At 40.1% G+C, this 18723-nt stretch overlaps 1 protein-coding gene across 5 annotated transcripts in view; it reads left to right on the top strand.

Moving 5' to 3' along the window:
- EPB41L4B (erythrocyte membrane protein band 4.1 like 4B) overlaps positions 1-18723 on the top strand; it is a 167225-nt gene that overhangs the window by 104444 nt on the left and 44058 nt on the right. For all 5 annotated transcript variants that reach the window (XM_021385831.1, XM_021385833.1, XM_021385832.1 and 2 more), the window contains exons 18-19: positions 6581-6706; positions 16698-16765. In XM_021385831.1, the coding sequence (XP_021241506.1) occupies positions 6581-6706; positions 16698-16765 (194 nt within the window). The remainder of the gene's footprint in view (positions 1-6580; positions 6707-16697; positions 16766-18723) is intronic.

Below are 18723 nucleotides of genomic sequence, written 5' to 3'. Positions count from 1 at the left end.
TTGTGACTGTTTTGAATTCTTTTGGCCCCTCACTTGTGGTTCCTTCTTGAAGCACCATTTTTTGACTTAGATCCTAGTGAAATGTGTACCCAGAGCTTATAAAGCTAAAACAAACAAACCACTGGTCTTTGAGCTTTGAGTAGAATATGGAACAGCCTCAGCAGATGCCTTCTGCAATGAAAGAAGGACTTGCTGTATATGCTGGGCTAACCCTAGGCTGAAATGCTGCTGAGCATCACGCAGCACAAAAGCAGCAGGGCAAGTTAGACAAGATTGAATGGCATGGAACTCTGACAAGTTTTTTCCACTGAGAGTGTGGCCTTCTTAAACCTCCTTTGGTTATAATTGTTAACTACCAAGTCCAACAGCAAACAGGTTTTAAAGAGTGCTTAGTATGTCTAGTTTCTGACAAAAAAGTAAAGCTGTAACATTTCTCCTGCACCACACTGTTGCTTTCTATTCTACTAAGTGCTTTTTATTCCCTGGTTTTGTGTCCTCTTAAAAAATTGTGCTTAAACAAAACCAGTGGAGCACTTGTAAAGCTGCTTCACTCACTCTATTTCTGAGAACAAAGCAATGGTTTCCACATCTATTGTGGAGTCCCAACTTCCATTTGCTCTCTTCCCATTGCTAATTATTATTTTTTCAAGCAAAATGCTTTGGGGCTGGAATTTGTCAGGCCTAATAATCAACCCAGAGGAGAATTAACGAGAAATTGGGTAAATTAGATTCAGCAGTTAATTAATTTGCTTGTTGGCTACAGCAAGCTCTGTCTCATGGGAATGATGAATGGATGTGTCCAACCTCTTTTCCAGAGTTGTTTGGTACAGCAGACGTGTCCGTCCACCTACTAAATGACAAAAGTCGATTTCAACATGTGTTTCATGCCCTTTTGTGCTGGTGGATTTCTTAATCTCCAGGAGACACAGGGCCAAGTGCTGCAGCTGAGAATGTATTTCTAATTTTCTGTTTTGAAAGCCTTTCCTTGGAATATATGTTTTCCTATCCTCTCTGGTTTATGTGTGTGCACATGTATACACGTGTATATATGATATGAAACCAAGAATGTATAGTTATGATTTCTGAAATCTTTGGAGTCTGATCATTATTAGTCTAATTATTACAGAAGAAGAAAGAATAATGGCACAGTTCAAATTGTTTCTACCCCTTTCACTGGTGTTATGCTCACATGCTCACCGTCCTCTATGCTCCTGTGTCCTAAGGCTGGTGGCTTCACTCTGTGGGGAGCGGAAGGGATGCTACGGTGAGTGCTTCAGCAGCAGGAATATGATTTTCATGATGATAGCTTCTTCCCCATTCTAGGATCTGTCTGGGGCCTTTTTTGCTAACACACATTTACACCTTGGTCTTTCTTCGCTGATCTACATCTTCACTTTCCATCCAAATTTACTATACTTGGTAGCCTTTACACACGGAAGCTACTATGCCTTTGTTGCCTTCATTGCCCCTAAAAACCAGTTTTGTTCAGCTCCAGGTCTGCATTTGTTCAATAATTGTGAGGCCTCCAGCACCAGCCTGTGCCCCTTCTGTTACCATCCCAGACCTGTGCTTCTCCTCACCACGTCCTTGTGTCTCCTCCTCGCAAGGCCTCTGTTGACACACCAGTCCTGCATTGTTTCATACAACATCATTCTGTTAGTCATATCTCTTTCTACAGCTTGTGTTACTGTTATCTATATAAAATGATTGCTGCTACAGCAAGACCTAGGACAACAAAGCTGCAGGCGGACCAAGAAAGGTCCAGACAGAGGAAGGCTGACAGGCCTTTATATGGAGGCTTTGCAAAGCTTATGGCCTGTTGGGTCTTCGGTTTATTGCACTGACCAGAGGACTATGATTGGTTATGGTTGGACTGGATGATCTTGTAGATCTTTTCCAACCTAGCTAATTCTATGATTCTATGACTTACTCTGGGAAACACAGCTAGCATAGCCCAGTAATGCTGTCATGAAGCTTGGCAGTGACAGAAGCAGGGTCTAATAATATTAAGCAATGTTTTATAAGTACATTTGATATCTGGAGCCAAAGAGGTTTGCTTCAAGGATATAGGCAACACAAGATTTATTGAGAGTTGTGTCATTCGTTAGACCAACTGATAGCTGACCTGGAGAAAGTCTTGTGTATCTGACAGCTTAATAAGAATTTGTTTTGCTTGTTTCTTTTTCTAAATATGTTGTTCTAATAAAAGATGCGGCTTCCACTTGCCATCTTTTTCTCCAATAAGAATAACACATAATCAAACAGGTGTTACCATTATGATGTCTGTTAGTTATCATATGGAAAATTTTATATAAATCTTCTAGTGAGAAGGAGGTGAAAGTGACTAGATTTTCATACATGTTAGCAGGCATAGGTGAGTCCTAGGAAACCAAGGGTTTTGACTGTACATAGCTAATGTGCACTCAGAATCTGCATATCAATGCTGTCATCATTAAAATTTTGCCTCCTACCTACTGTGATTACTAGCAATGAAGAGCACACCCTAAACAAATTAGTCATTTGATTCTTCAGAAGTCCTCAGCCAAATATGTGTACTGAACTTACTGTTAGGCTAAAAGAGTACTGATAAATTATCAGAGGCAAAAGACAGCTAATGTTTCTATTGGTAAGAATTTTGATGTGGAACAAAGAATGAACCTTTCAGAACAGAGGGAGTGGAAATGGTAAGTATAGAAATGGTGTTGCTGTGTTTCATTTTTGCATTTTGTATGTGAATTTAATATTCAGTTAGCTTTGCAAACCAAAGCTTGTGTCATCATTATCTAACACTGTACAAATCTGCCTTCAATTCTAGTGTCAGTGACTGTAATTGAATTTAAAGTAAATATTTGAGAAAAGTAAATCTAAGTCCTCATTTACAGAGAGAAAAATGCATCTAGTTTGTATGTATATGCATACATATATAAGCTTATTCACCCCATTTCTATCAAAATCCATTTAAATGCAATTCTCCCTCTCTGGAAAAATAAAGTTCTGCATCAGTGGTGAAAGTGATATGAACACTATCTTATAGCGCCAGAAGTGGATATGGAAAACTGGAGTGCTATCAAGTATCTTAACTTGATGTAGACTTTTTTCTCATTTATAGACCATTTAGGATGAATTTAGATTGCAATTTTGAGCGAGAAGATTATTTAGTTCAAATGCAATTTTGACTCTCAGACAGTCACTTAAAACTAGCATCTCAGACTTTGGAGAAGTATGTAATAAGAAATGATAAAATTGGAAGTTTCATTAACATTGTGCCATAATTAGACTTCTAATGACTTCCACACTGAATGCTCTTAGTTTATAAACGAAAATAAAATTTTAATAACTGTTAACCTGGTGCAGCATCTAAATACCCAGCTGCTGTCTGCATGCTTCACTCATCATTGCAAGCAATAGGGGTTCTGGAAACATAAGATGTCTTTATTCCATGGCAAAATAAAGTATATTACAGCTCTCCTTCTTGCAGCAATAGTATATAAAGAATCCACAATGCAGTCAGATTTTAGATATTTTGCTATGAACTAGGAAAATGAACGATAGAAGTTACTGTATGGTTTTGTGTAGTCATTTTTTTCCTTCTTGGTGACAATTGTACTTTAGGAGATTAATTAGGAGATTAACAGGGTTATATGTAAAGATTGGTGGCATTAAAGAACAATGAGAACTTACATAGCTGCTTAGGAGTGTTAATAGTCTGAAATAACGAGTTGCTACTTTGTTCTGTGATTGGAGTTCACATTTCATCTCGATCTTGGGTGCCACTGCAAATGTATGTCTAATAGGCTCAGATAATCAATTGTGTGAGGGAATGAGTTCAGGGCTGATTCAGGGTGTGCTGCACTGTGGCAGAGGCTTAGTTGTTGCCAAGGCAGGCTGGCAGAGACGTGTTTGCCTTTTCAGATATGTTCAGAAGCTAGAGGACTCTGGGACAGGTCGAGCAGCCCCAAGCCCCACTGGTATTTGTGCAGTCGACATTTCCTCTGGCAGTATGCAGAGGCAGTGGCTTTGGACTGCTGGCTCAGCACCTGAGGAGCAGGATGAGCCCGAGCAGCAGCAACGTCTGCTTTCACCTGTGGGCAGCCTGCAGAGCTGCTGCTGTTCATGGTTGGATGCAAGCAAAGTGAATTTTGCTTGCTTGAAGGCTGAGACCTTATAGTCTGGCCCAAACAAAGGCTGGTGCAGAACTCGGTGCCCATTTCCAGCCAAGGCAGCAGCATTTGGACCCCTCTGGTAAAGAGAATCTCACTGTGAGACTTGCATGTCAAGGACCACACTGGGGAAGCATCCTGATGTAATCCTAAGTGCAGTAGGTGACTTAGACCTGTTGGGGATTCCCAGTTGCAGGGCAGCCCTGAGGGCTCTTGGACAGTGTGGGGAAATTGGGCAGGTGAAGAAGAACGTAAGGACTGGAAAATATCCCTATGTATATTGAATAACAGGTGGACAGAACAAGCTATGAAGCAAGCTTGTGTTCTAACAAGCATGGGTCGTCGTGATTTAGCTAGTGAAATGCAATTACTTAATCTTGCTTAGCTGAAATGCTATTTAATTAGAATCCAGTGTTAAAACAAAGGTGGGGTTTTGCATGGCCTTTAGAAATGTCGTTGCTTAGTGCATTATTCTTTTTGCTGTTAGAAATCAATACTATTAAAAGTTGACAACAGTGGCAGCTCTTTTGAAGAGTACAGCAGTGCACTATGGCTAACAGGGCTGTTGCTCAAGGAAAAGCTGTACTTCCTCTATGTTTTTTTTTCTTTTGATTATCTCCACTTCTTGATCTTCATGAGTACCCCAGAAAAAAAAAACAGTTATGGCAAATGAATATTTCTTTTTCAGACGCTTGCCAGAACTAAAGTTACAGTCAAGACTAAATAGATAGCTACAGTTCTGTAAGTTGCTCCAGCCAGAAGCTGTCACTTTTCATTTTTAATATTTCCTTTTCCCCTTAGGAGGAAAGTGAAGAGAATGAAATGTCCAAAAATGTCTTCCATTAAAAATAGTAAATGTGGCTTGGCAAATAAGCCCTTAAGAATTATTTGAGATTTGACAGAGAAAGAAAAATCTCAGGATGGGCAATCCTTTAGCAGTAAGTTGTTTGAGATCATACCTGGCAGCTTTGACATTTCGGGTGCAGGAGCCTGCTGGACCAGCTTTGAGAACACATGATAAATATCTTGCAGTCTCAATAGAACTCTGCAGAGGTCTGGCTCTTCCCCCAGTAGCATTTGCAGAATAGCCTCCTCAGTCAACAAAATTGTTTTTTTTATTTGCTCCACTTGCAGAAAGTGCCCCCTGAATCTTGAAGTTCCTTTCTGTCTGTGTTTGATTGTGATTGAGAGAAGGAAGAGTCACTAAGGTTTTAGTTACCATCAGCCAGTGGATAGCCAGAGAGGGGCAGAAGCAAGGATAAAGGAGACAGATTTTGAAAACTAAGGGCTAATGGTGATTAATAAATAAAATGGTGATTTAATAAATAAACAATGAGTAAAAGTTGGCTGGTTCCATCTTGAAATGTACTTTGCCAGGGGTGAACCTTAAGGATACACTGGGCCTGGTTTCCTGATGCCTTCCTAGAACATGTTCCAGCTGGACAGGAGGTGACAGGGAGCACAGTGAGGTTTGAATGACAGCATTATGCTTCCTCCTCTCCGGGTGTATGCAGCCACTCACTCTTTGCAGCAACATGAGAAGAAAATGAAAGCATAATGTGGGCTAGTATTCATCTGTAGTCCAGGTCTCATTTCCAGAAAGAAGAGGAAAGTTGGCAATAGCATAACAGCCAATTCTTTAAAAATATGAGAAATTACAGTGTGATTGGTTGTGTTTGCATTTACAAACCTGGTCTCTTCCATACCTTGTTTGTTTATACGTCAGTATTACATTGTCCTTTTATTTTCTCTTTTCTGCACGGGAAGTTTATTTACGCTGGCATTTCTGCTGGATGTTGTTTGTTCAAGGAACAAAACCTTTAGGTCGTGTTTGAATAGGTCACTAAGCTAGCTGTCCCGAGGCTTTAGATTTGTGATCCAGAACACTGAGTAGGCAAGGGATTGACAGTAGGTAAGCGGAAGCAGCAGCAGCAATGTTTAAACTCTCTGATAAAGGAGATTTCGCTTGGCTTGCAGTTATGTGGAGATCCTTTCAAATCCCTCTGGTTAAATTTCCAAAGCTCCTTTACATTCTTAGAGTGGTATAAGAAACCAGCACTCACTACAGCTGAATGCTGTGCAACTTTCCCACTTCTGCCTGCCTGGGATGTCCTGGAGGTAATGTGCTTCCTCAGTGTGATCACAGGTTTGGCAGTCACTCCAGAGCCTGGCTGGGCTTTTTCCATCTTTCTTAGTACTGTGTGACAGTTTTTTCTTCTATACTCAGGCTTTCCTGATGACTTTTTTTTGTTGTGATAATAGTATCAAGTTATTCAATGTTTTGAAATGCTTTATTGTGAGACGTATTCATACAGTTATTAACATCTAAGTTTTATCCTGCATTGGTGAATTGAGTTGTTGCACGTAGAAGTCTTACCTCTGAACACCTTCACTGTGCTTGTCCTTTCTATTAAATACAGGTTGAAGAGAAAAAGGTACCCGAAAAGACTCTTCACCCCCCTGTGTCACCTTCCTCAGTCCCTGATCACATGAAGTGCAACATCCTTAAAGCTCAAGTAGAAGCTGCTTTCAGAGTAGGCACCCAGGTAATCTGTGCTTGATATTTCCACTTCCTAATTTAGGTATAGCTTACAGCAATTTTCCAAAACCATGTCACTCCTGAGGAAGCGTCTTATTTTATCAGGCGTATCCATATTGACCTAGCTTTCTCTAGCTGCTCTACAGTTTCTTCAGGTACGTCACTGTGATTGATATGATGGAAATGGGAAATTTGTCCTTACTGACATGAATAATACAGCCGAGAATGTCTCAGGAAATCTCTGTTTTGATTCTGTCACGCCAGCCATTGCTTACTTTGCAGCTGAGAAGCGTTAACCTCTGGAGTTTTCTGAGGCTGCCCAACATTCATGGAAACTATGGCTAAGGGTGTTGTAAAATAACATTACGCAACCAAATGCAGCCTTTTTTAGGGGATTAATTTCAGATGTCAAATGTGGAATGTTAGCTAGTGTATGGTTTTCTTACTTGTTAGTGTGCCTTTTACTAAGTTTCATGCTGCTATTTGTGCTGCTTAGTCAGTGTTGACATCAGATACACTGCATTTCAAAGACACAAGTTTTGCAGCAATGTCATGCAAATGAAAGCTACTGTTAGATGGCAGGACTGTAACATGATAATTTCCCAGTGAGAGGTAAATCTAAGTGAAACCTAAAATATGTGATTCTTTGCAAGTGCAATTAGTGGACAAAAGGTAATGCTATTCGTGCCAAAAATAAAGCCAAATTGAATGCTTTAGGAGGAAAAGTAGAGGCATGATTTTATGTTCCTGTGTTATCCTTGTGCATACTATTCTCTTTGAATACAAATTATGTTCGTGTTTCCATCACATAGTGTCTTTTCACAATAACACAGCAGGTCAGCTTGCCCTGGAAAGATTTTGTTAACAATCATCTTTGTGTATTTGTTGTTCCCTGGCAGATCTTTCATCTGAGAACTAGATTACTTCTGGTCTAGCTAGACCTAAGGAATTATCTTTTTTTTTTTTTATTCTGACTGCCCTAGATTTCACAAACAGAAACAATAAATCTGAAAGCATGCAGAGGAAGGAGATTGTTTTTTTTTCTTTTATTTGTTTTGCTTAAAGCAGTTCTCACCTCTTTCTGAAATTTGTGCTATATCAGCTGTGTTTTATGCAGCCTGTTTCTTGTCTGCTTGCCCTTGGTTTTGCCCTCTGTTTTTCCTCTGTGACTCTTTTCTACAGGATGTCATGGTGTATTTCTCATGTTTGTATTTTCCCCAGAATATACTTAATGATCATGTTTGACTGGATAGTTAAAGACTGGAAGCAGTGTGTGCTGCTGCATTCAGAGTACAGCATTACCAAAGCAAGACAGGAAATGTGCTAAACATATGCATCTCTCAGTTCACCTGCCCTGACTTAATTTTTCACCCTGAGGTTTTCTGAGGGAGAACATCCTGGGTTGCTTTTTCATCATGCCATAACTCTGTTCTTTAGCTGCTGCTGTCTGGGAAATAAGGTTCAGAACAAGCTGAGCATCTCTTTTTTTCTTTCATACCCATATTGTTCTGCACAAGGCTTTAGCAGTCAGGCTGAATTAAATACATGTCAGTAGGCTTGAGCTCTTATGATTTCAAGTTGAAGGAATGGAAGACTGCTGCAGGATAGCATGTACTGTGGAAATAGAATGGCATGCAGTTCAGTCTGAAATTCCTGTAGCTTTCAGTGCAAAGGAGCATGGCTTAAGAGGGGTAGCCAGCAAGCTAGGATGTCCCCTTAACTTGGACATCCTCCTTCAACTCCCTTTGTAGCCACAGAAATGCCTGTGATACTGAGATGAGTTCTTCCTGCACATGTGAGTGTGAATTATTACCCTTCCCAAATACATTCCGAAAAGAAGTAGATAGAGATGAGGCACTGGTCAGCCATCATGGTAAGAAGCTGTGGCTAGACAAGTGCAGGGAAGGGTAGATGAAAGGTGAAAGAGGCAGTAGAAATGCATTATCTATCACCTAGAAAGTGGGAGGATGGAGGAGGCTACCTGGAGTCCCAATAAACCACCTTACCATCTTGCCATAAAAACACCCAGTTATCTCCTGTGCTCCCTGCTGCATGAAAATCTAGCTGAATACAAGTAGCTAAACCATTTCCCAGTGGCAATTCAGTCACCTCCAGGGAAAAGGGAGCCAGGATGGTATTACGCTTCCCAGAGACACTTAGAGCATCCTTTTCAGGGAGCAGATAAGAAATAATTTCTTCATGGCAGACAACCACTGAATTCCATGTGTTCCTTCAGGGCTGTGATCATGCCCCTCCTTGACCATATCTGTCATCTCCTGCTGTCCAGTATGTCTGGAGGACTAACCCTGCTGTCCTCTGCCTGACACTGTCTTTTGACTCTAGTAAATCCTTGAGAACCCTTCCGGCCTTATTCTTTTAAAAGCATACCCTCCAATTTCTCATCTCTTGTCTTCTGTACTGACATATTTCAATTTACAAGGCAGCCTGGGCAAGAAGTATATCTTCATTCTGAAATAGAAAAGTCTGTGTTTTAGTTGCTGTAAAGAACCACAGGCTGATTTTCCTCATGTGCACCATAGATCTTTCTTTATAATACGGTGTTGCAAGAAGCTGAGGATTTGCTCCCCTCAACCTTGCAAAAGGAAGGAGAAAGAACTAGACCATGTCTTATGCACATGCTATTTGAAATAAAATGTTCTCTTAAAAGCTGGATAGAGTGTCTACTAATCTATTTTTAAAACATCCCCAAAAGTCTATGGCCTTAACCATCCTTAATGAAATGTCACAGGACACTATCATTATATAGTTAGGTGTAAAAGTGTGAAAAAAATATTGGTGCACTGTGGGATCAGATCCAAAATTAATGAACTGTTGCTTGAAATATTTGTACCAGCTCTCTCTTCTAAGCAGTGAGGATGTTTTCAATACCATGTGCTACTAACATCAGGATGTGACAAGTTTATAAAGGCATCTCCTGCATGTAGTAGAAGAAGCAGCTCTTTGTCATTAATGCTGGGAATGGAGTAAATGTTTGTGAGTGGAAAATGAAATCTGGGGCAGGAAATTTTATGTTGTTTTCTTTCTTTTTGGTAACTAGACACCAACTCAGGAGAGTCTTAGAAATGAATGATTCCAATACTTATGATTTCAAATATAAAAACGGGGAAAATAATGTAGTACATTTGGAAATATATCCTGCAGGATGTTCTCTGCACTGCCTCATTTGAGAATCGTGCTGAAGAGCTGTTTATCCTTTTCTAGGGGGCAATATACCATCTCCCATGACTATAGTCCTGACTTAGAGACTGAACATTTCTAAGTTTACTGTGCCATTCACCGAGCCCTGCATGTGGTTTAGAGTTATAGAGCAGCAGGAGACTAACAAGAGTGACTTTGTTTATACAGTGAAGATGGAAATATTTATGTGCCATTCTGAAGGCTGGAGAATCAAAGTACAGCGTGCATGGGGGATACTTGAAACCAAATCTAGGAGCACACTGGTGCAGACACCACAGGTGATAAATGTGAGGAACCCACATGTTATTGTGGGTATCTGTAGGTCTAGAGCAAAACCACAGTATTTCACAACACACCCTTCAAACTGTGCCACAGGGATCTGCCACCTTCCAGCTGACAGACTGCGTATCACAGTTCCCACATAATTAAGCTCCAGGGGAGCACTAAACACTGCAAAGCGACTGACATTTTTCTTTTTTTTCTCTTTTTTTTTCATTTATTCCAGACTCTTCATTTGAGAGAGAGAGGTATAAAGCAGCAATGAGGAGCTGCCAGAATACAAAAGACCAGCTCTGTCTGGCATTTAGAACCCCTTTGCAGCTTCTGTGAGTCAGTGCTGATATGCTGTGATTGATTGGGCAACTTGTTAGTATCACAAAGAGTCCCTTTTGCCAAGCAGTCCGTGGCCCATCTGATGGGCACAAGATACTAGCAGGTTTGGGTTGCTATTTATATCCACTTGAATGTGGACAAATCCTAATTATCCTTGGCATTAAGTGCAGGCTCCTGAGCAAATGTACTACTATCTCAGCAGGGCTCTTTCTTTTGGCATGGAACTTGTGCTGTGTTCCGGTAATCTTCTGCAAGTGATGTTTGCATTCACAACCTGTTGCAACTGTGAGTTGTTTGTTAAGACAAAAGTGATGGGAAAAGGTAGGCTGGGGACGTGGAGTTATTTTGTAAGAAAGAGCATGCAAAATCCCATTCTCCTCCACGCATTCCCCTCCCGTCTGGTTCTTTCCCTGAGGTTTTGTCCTCCTCTTCCCAGACACATCCCTGCCAGACTATGCTCTGTTCTCTGTTTCTGCTTTATCAGCCCCGGGGGAAACTCTTGGACAGGGTCTACTTGGATCAGTCAGGGTTCCTCAGCAATTGACTCTCCTGCCTTGATTCTTAGTAAACAAAGGCGCTCCTCTGGCCCTTTTTGCATACTGCCTTTCTTCACAAGCCTATAAACGTGTAAACTTTTATACCAGCGTCTGTAGACATCTCTCTCTTTCCTCTCTGTCCAAGAAGCAGGTACAGGTGATGATGATACAGTTTTGCTTCAAGTTTTTCAAATACATGAAAAAGTGCGTGTTGCTTTTGCTGTCTCAAGCTGCCTCCAGAAGATGACTGGGCTGTGCGGCAGAAAATGTCTCAGGTCACACATGGGTACCAGTATCATCCTGCAGCCTATATTTTCTACGTAGATGCAAATGATGGCTACAAATGTAAATGAGACTGGGACATTTATAATAGAAAGGGTGTGTTAATTGAAGTGACTCAGATCTAGTCTTTCTTGGCTAAATTTTTGGTGATTCTTTGCTTTTCTTGTGCTCTGCCCTTTACAGAAAGATTCAAGTGTAAGGAGTTGTCGACCTGAATGTCCAAGTGTATTTGCCATTGCTCCTAGAAATATTTCACTGTCTTTATATAAACTGAGACTTTGGAGCTTTATCCACATAAGGATAAAGCTCCAAACCCTGGATTCAAACTCTAATCAGGTCATGAATGAAAATAGAGTAGGTGAGGGGAAGACACTTGAGGATTTATAATCTTATGCAGTCTCTCTTATAACGGGACTTAAACAAATCCTTCTGGATTCCCTGAGGATCTCTCAGCTTTCAATAGATGTTGACTTAAGTACCTTGAAACCATCAGCTTTTCCAACTTTTTAACCTCTTTCCATCACAAAGCAGATCCTGTTTGCTTTCTTCTCCTCCTTCCCTTTACCCATCCTTACTGACAGCACAAAGCAACCCCACAGTTTGACTGTCTTTGTGCAGAGATCAGGGCTGGAATTACATGTGTACAGCAGGTTGTGCCTGAGATGTTCAGGCTGTGGGGGAAGCCTGCGCAGCTCCCAGTGCACACAGCGCATTGCTGCAACCTGATCGTCACCCACTTGGATGAGCAATAAACTCTCTGGAAGTTTTCAGGCTAAGGAAAGAGAAGTGATTGGGCTGGGACTCTCGCCTCCAACAACAGTGGGTGCAACATCACGTTGCTTGTAATTGTTCACAACAGTGGAATTCAAAATTGGCTCTTCTTCACATCCTCTCACTTCCATCTCTGAAACGAAACAGGTTTGCTCGACTTTAAAAGCGAGACTACAGAAAACAAAGGGTGTCAGCTACAAAAATACCAGATTCTGAGTGTGTATGGGCCAGGATAATCAATATATGATACATGGCAGCTCATTAGAAGTGTGTCAGCAGTGATACCTCAAAGACAGGGAAGGACCCAAGGAAATGATGCGATATCTTTGCTGAGGTACAGGAGAGGAGGGAGGATTTAGATAAACAGAATGCAGGAAAAAGAGAAATCTTTAAGTTATTCGCTGGGGTACTAGAGGCAAATGTGCCAGTGGTATCACAGAACTGTGACAACACGTTGTCAATGTGTCAGTTACGTCTCCTCGCTGTAAGTGCCAGTATATGATGAGATGAATGCTACTAATTGCGATGAGATGTTGGGGCCCAGCCATGGCCCAGGAGATATGTGGTGCACAGCCCTGCTCAGAGGGAAGGAACAGAGCAGTCCATTCCTGAGAGACCTAATCATCATGTTTTTCTGCCTGAAATGATAAGTCTGACATACTAAATCACCAAGGTAGATTCACCTTGGCAGGATGTTTTTCCCAGTGATGTGTTGCTTATCCTGTATTGTCTAATGAGATCAGCCAAAATCAGTGTGGTTGACAAATAACAAAAATGTCGACAAAGAGCTGAAAAACCTGTTGTGCATCAGGGCTCCTTGGCTTCCTTACGCAGCCAGAAAGGGCAAACAGTGTCAAGTGTTTCCAGAACACTGCTCTGAGAGCCATTGCTTCTTTGCCTTTGAAGATCTCCAAACACGTGAAAGTTGTGTTGTTACTTCCTGTAATTGAGAACTTTGTGAAATTGCTACGTGTATCACAACAGTCTTTTAGGCCCTTTTCTTCCTTAAACAAGAACCTGACTGACTCTTGGCTGCAGTGATCAGATTCTTTATGAAGCCTTTTTGCTGATTCAAGTCATTCCTGTTGTGATCGGATGGGATGAGAGAGCCACAGCAATTCACCTTGTGGTGGAGGAGAGACACCCAAGATGCTTTTGCTGTTACTCAAATGATTTTCTCCTCTTTTCATACTAAATTTTCTTAGCGGTTTCCTATTAAAAGAGTGTATACAATGGTATTTCTCTTTGTGTATGTCTCTTGTCTTCAGAATGAGAAAATAATGCTTTACTTTTGTTTCTAGCACTTTTGAGAAAGTTAATGGCATATGAAAGAGGAACATTCAGGTTTTTTTTTATTTCTGTATTTTTGCTGTGGCCCCAGAGCAGATAAGAAAGGAGAAAAGGAGAATGATGCTGTGTGAATTGATTGTGTGGGTCAGCCTTTAATTTTGTTTGCTTTGTAGTCCAGTAGCCAGAAGAGCCAGCTTGTTTCTCTTTGGGTAATTATCAAGTGAATCTGATTCTATATAAATGATGATTGTGAGTGTATGTATGTGGTGTGCACAATCATAATGTTCATTTTACATTGTGGGACAGATCTTTACAATAAGGCTGAGGATGTCTTTGCATAGTTATTGAGTGTTATTTGCTGAATTAGAAAGAAAAACAAAAGAAACCTGCTGTCAGCTGATGACTTACCCACTTCCTTCTGAAAACAAACCAACAAGAAAAGCCCAGCAAGCAAACAAGTAAAGCAAAGGCAGCAAAAGTACTGATGACTGAGGACCTTTGCAGAAATGTTCACAGGTGTAACATTCTCCTGTGTCTGTTCATCCATAGGCATGGAGGAGAGGCATAGAGCTGGGGAGAATTACCCCATCCTTACTGTTGTTCAGTTGCCAGCACACACCTGCATCTCCTGAGGCTTGGCAGGCTCCTCCATTTCTTCATGTGCTCTCTTGCTCCCCCCAGTTTAGAGTGGGATTACTTGCTCACTAATCTACAGTATTTATTTGTAGGTACCTCGGTCTCTTCTGTACTTTAAAGCATGAGTAATAATGGAGAAAATTAGTACAAAGGACATTTCTCAGGATGCTGGTCATGCCGCTTAGGAGTATGCTACTTCTTGAGAAGTAGGCTTAACTTTCTTTTGCAGAGAAGTCAAAAGAGGATGGTAATGTAGCCACAGAACACAGAAGAAACCAAGGGCCAGTTGTTAGGGAATCATACAATGAAGCCCTCTCAACTGGCTAATGAGATCTTATGGTGTTTAAGTAGGTGGAATTTTAATCATTTCAATCCTGGTCGCAGTCCCTTCATTGCATCCTCCACCCCCATGTTCTCTTTTTATTGTTGTGTTCAAGTGCATCTCAAAATGCAGCTCAATTAATTCGGTGAAAATTGGAATAAAGTAAAAATTATAGTTTTAAAAGGTAGCCAATGTGACACGTAATAAACAGCTAGCTTGTCAGGCTTAACAATAAAATGTTGCTAAGACATCAGTGCGAAAGAAGATACTGTGTATTAAGTTTCTGATGGGTGGATTCATGTTTACAGCTTTCAGAAACCCAGCAGCTTTATAAAAAGCATCATAATTTCTGCAGAACAAAGAAAAATTACTTCAATGCTCTTCTGTGTCAACAAACAGTGATTTTCAATGCTTTCTCTCAATTCCTTAAAAAAAAAAAAAAATATTATTTCCTTTCAAGAAAGCACTAGATTGTGACTAAATATTAGGCTAGACAGAGCTACTAGGAGATCAGTAGAAAAAAAAATAAGTTTTCTAGAACTGAGTTAAATTTCTTATGATTACAAATTTCTTAAAATTAAAAAATAACACTGCTGGTTCTGAAATTATTCATGTCATGATGCTAATTCACTGAAATCTTCAGCTGTAAAACATTTGGTGAATGTGTTACAATGGTGGCGATGGTGTGATCGTGTCCCCCCTTTATCTGACTCCTTAATATTTAGACCATTTGCAGGGGACTTAGGAAACTTCTAGCTGTGTTGAACCAGTGCCTACTGCCGGTCCTGTTATCCTTTGTGTAAACAAGCCATAGAGTAGCTTCCTCTGTGCAAACCTGTCCCCCAGAAGAGGGACAGACCTCCTGATGATGTTGATGATGGTTTCAGTATTAAGATACAAGGTGCAACAACTCTAAAGGGAAGGGTTGAGGAGAGCCTTAAGTCAAAATACTGCCTAGCTCTTCACCTCAGGTATTTGCCTGCACTGGAGCAGGCCCAGGAATGAATTCACTTTCTACCAGGCTTCCAGGACCCTATAGGTAATTGTGTATCCATGCGTGCATCGTCTATTCCCACCATGGTTGATGCTCTGATAAATAGTGCAAAAACTGCAAAGTAGCAATGCGGGTTTGTTCACCCTGGCACAAGGGGGAAACTAACCTAAAACTATCACGACTTGAGTGATTTCCCCAAGCACTGAGCATCACTACTGATATTTTTTAGTTTACTACTAAGGTATAGAAGAAAATCAGGCCTTAATTTCCTTTTTTCTTTTTTTTGCTTATGAGCACTCTCAAATGGAATGTATCGATCCGCATTGAATGGAATGTCTTGTCAAATTTACAATTTTTTTTTATATGCCTGTAAAATCCTTTGATTTGATTTGAAGAAACCCATCTCATCCTTATTGAGTAGAATGAGACTGACACATTTAATGCAATTTGATCTCCACCAGTGCCCTCAAATTATTATGGTTCAGATGTTGAGCGCTGAAGAATCACTCTGTTGTAGACCTGCATCAGCTCCATCTATCCATTTATAGCAGAATGGAAATGTCAGAGCCTGCCAAGTCCATTACTGATTTGGAGATACTCTTGTGTCTTCAGCCAGTATTTTCTATAGAGGGGTGCAGTGTTGCCCTGACATGGGCATTTACACATGGATTGTGGAACCCTGCGTCTCAGTTGAAGAGTATAATCTACTAACACCTCCCGAACCGGGCGTTTCCTGGGTAATCAAGCAATTTCCATGTAAGTCATTTTGCAGTGTTAGTATTTTCTACTCTATAGACAAATGATATGGGAGAGACAGGATGCTGTAATTTAACAGGGAGCAGTAGTGGGTGAGATTTTCTGTGAACTGCATGTGCATAGTGATTATTTGTAGGGGATCTAATTTTTTCGGTACATTTTTCTAACAACTGAATGAAAAGCTGTCAAGCTGGCATGGTTTTCATTAGACTACATAAATATTTATTTTACTCCAATTGAAAGAACAACTCAAATATCAGCATGTTTGCCTCGACTGATTTTTATTATTTCTGCTATCTGGGGGAAACGTAAATATCTGTGTTCCTTTGCTTCCCCTCCTTTATCTTTATCCAATCTCTTCCTGTTGCTGTTGCTCTCTATATTGTACACTGTAGCTCATCACAGTGAATCTCAGTGTTAAATGACGATTTAATTTAAAATGTAAATTAAAAAAAATATATCCATGCTTTTTAAGTCTGGACAGAGGAGGCATTTGGGGCATTGCAGTTTTATGAGGTACTTACAGGAATATTTCAAAATAAACGTATATAATCCTAAGTGTGTGGATGTTGCACTAAACTTTGACTTCTTCTTTTAACAGGCTGTAAAGGAAGAGACCTCTTTTGTAAATCCCAGTAAGACCTCCAGCCTGCAGGACCCTAATGTAAGGTCTGTTGCTTCTTGTCTGTAGGGAAGTCAAATAAATACATCTTATAGTGAGCTATTTTCCAAACTTTATCTCAAAAAGTCCATTTTCTTATACCCAAGTTGCTGTGTGAAGTTCATAAGTCCATCAAGCAATGACCTGAGGAGAAGATTTCTAATAGAAAGGGGCTTATTTTGTACATATGAATCAGATGTAGCTGAAGAATTAATAAAATCTCAATTCTAAAAATCAAGATGAGTATCAATATTCAAAGTTGGTAAGAGCAAGGTTAATAAAAAATCAGGTCTAGTGACAAACTTGGAAAAGCTTATGCAGCAATGTAAATGTTTATAGCTTTTGGATTATAAAAGTGTTAAGCATCTAAGATGGAATATCCTTGTGTTTGTTTTTTTTTTTTTCTGACTTCTGCAGGTATTCTAGTAGAAAAAAAAAATTGGTATACAGCCTTCAAAAAAGTCATATCGTACCTTCATATCTTACCAGGCAGGAGTGACTACTTTGGATTGTGCTTTTATTCTGTTAGTAGTGGATATCTGCCTTTCTTCTTTGGATGGAGGGGACGTATTAATTTTATTTAAATATTATTTGAATAGCACAGTATGCTGTCTTTCAGCAGATGATTAGAGTGGAGGTTACAGCATAGGTGCACGCATCTAAACGTATGGTAGTGCCATCACTTTGGACATCTTTAGTGTCAAATATGGATTTCTATCATTGCAATCATCACTGTTAATCAGCCTGTTATGCTGATGCACATGCTGTATATATATGCTTATGTATATGTACTATGTCTTTCAGAGCACTAGTTATCTCTTTTTTAAATTACAACTTTCTAGTGTTGACTCTTACAACTAAAAGAAGGCATTGAAGCATCTTATAGGAAAGGCTGGCTGAGGGGGCTAGTGAATTATGTTTGACAAAATAAGTTATTTTGAACTCAAAAGAGCTATAATAGTGAAAATGTGCCAACCCTTTTTTTCAAGAGTGTACCCTTCCTAGAAGGTGATAAATTAGCAAGTCTTCCAGAAACATTTCATTCAAAAATTGCTTTCTGATCAGTTTGTACTAGCAGGGGTGCTATGTCTGTGTAGTGAAAACAGCTACAGAGAGGATAGTGAGTATGGTTGGTGGTGCTGAGGCAGGAGGATGCATGAGAAGGAATGATATTGCTTTCTGTGGCAGTCTCTGGATTGTCTGCAATAGAGCTATGATTCCCAGTTCCCCACATCTCTCATCTCAGGACCTCCTGCAGAGCTACTCCTCCTAATCTGACAGGCAGCGATTTTCCTAATTGTTTGTCCAAGGGTCTGCAAAGTCTAGTTGGTATTTCAGATCTCTCATTCTCCTCTACCATTGACAGTTTTAGGCCACAACAACATTTTCTTAGGACCCATGAGAAAATTATTTGTGTATGTTACACAGTGACTTGTTTCTTTGTTTAATAGAAACGGGTTTCACTCAGTATCTTTTCCATGAACACCCTTTGCTGAATTGCTGTCAGTTCTAGAAGGACTTTGGGAGGACTTGGTTTGGAAGACAACTGAAGACTTGTTTTCCTTGCTGACCTTCTGCATAACATTTGTAGGAAGACCTTTCTATTTCCCATTTTGTGATAGATTCTCTTCTTCATCATGCTGAGTTGTAAATGAGTTGTGTGCTGTGTGAGGTGATACGCTATTCAGCCTGAGGAAGGCTGGCAACCTGGCTGCAAAGCTCATTTTAATTTTTTTTATTTTTTATTTTTTTTTGCATATATCCAAGCTTATGAACTCATAACAACCACTCTGAAGGTCTCAGTATGCAGCAGTCTGTTGTAGACGTATCTAATATTTGTATCTAGTTTATGTCAAGCATTATTTCCTCCACAGTCAGTTGTGCCAAATGAAATTGTATTGCTTTATTTCTTTGCGCCTCTGTTCTGGAGGTGCAAATATACAAGTAATCAATGCTCAGAAACATA

This window comes from Numida meleagris, chromosome 2 (genome assembly GCF_002078875.1).
Source record: "Numida meleagris isolate 19003 breed g44 Domestic line chromosome 2, NumMel1.0, whole genome shotgun sequence".
NCBI classification, from domain to species: Eukaryota; Metazoa; Chordata; class Aves; order Galliformes; family Numididae; genus Numida; species Numida meleagris.
This window is presented reverse-complemented; position numbering and strand designations above follow the sequence as displayed.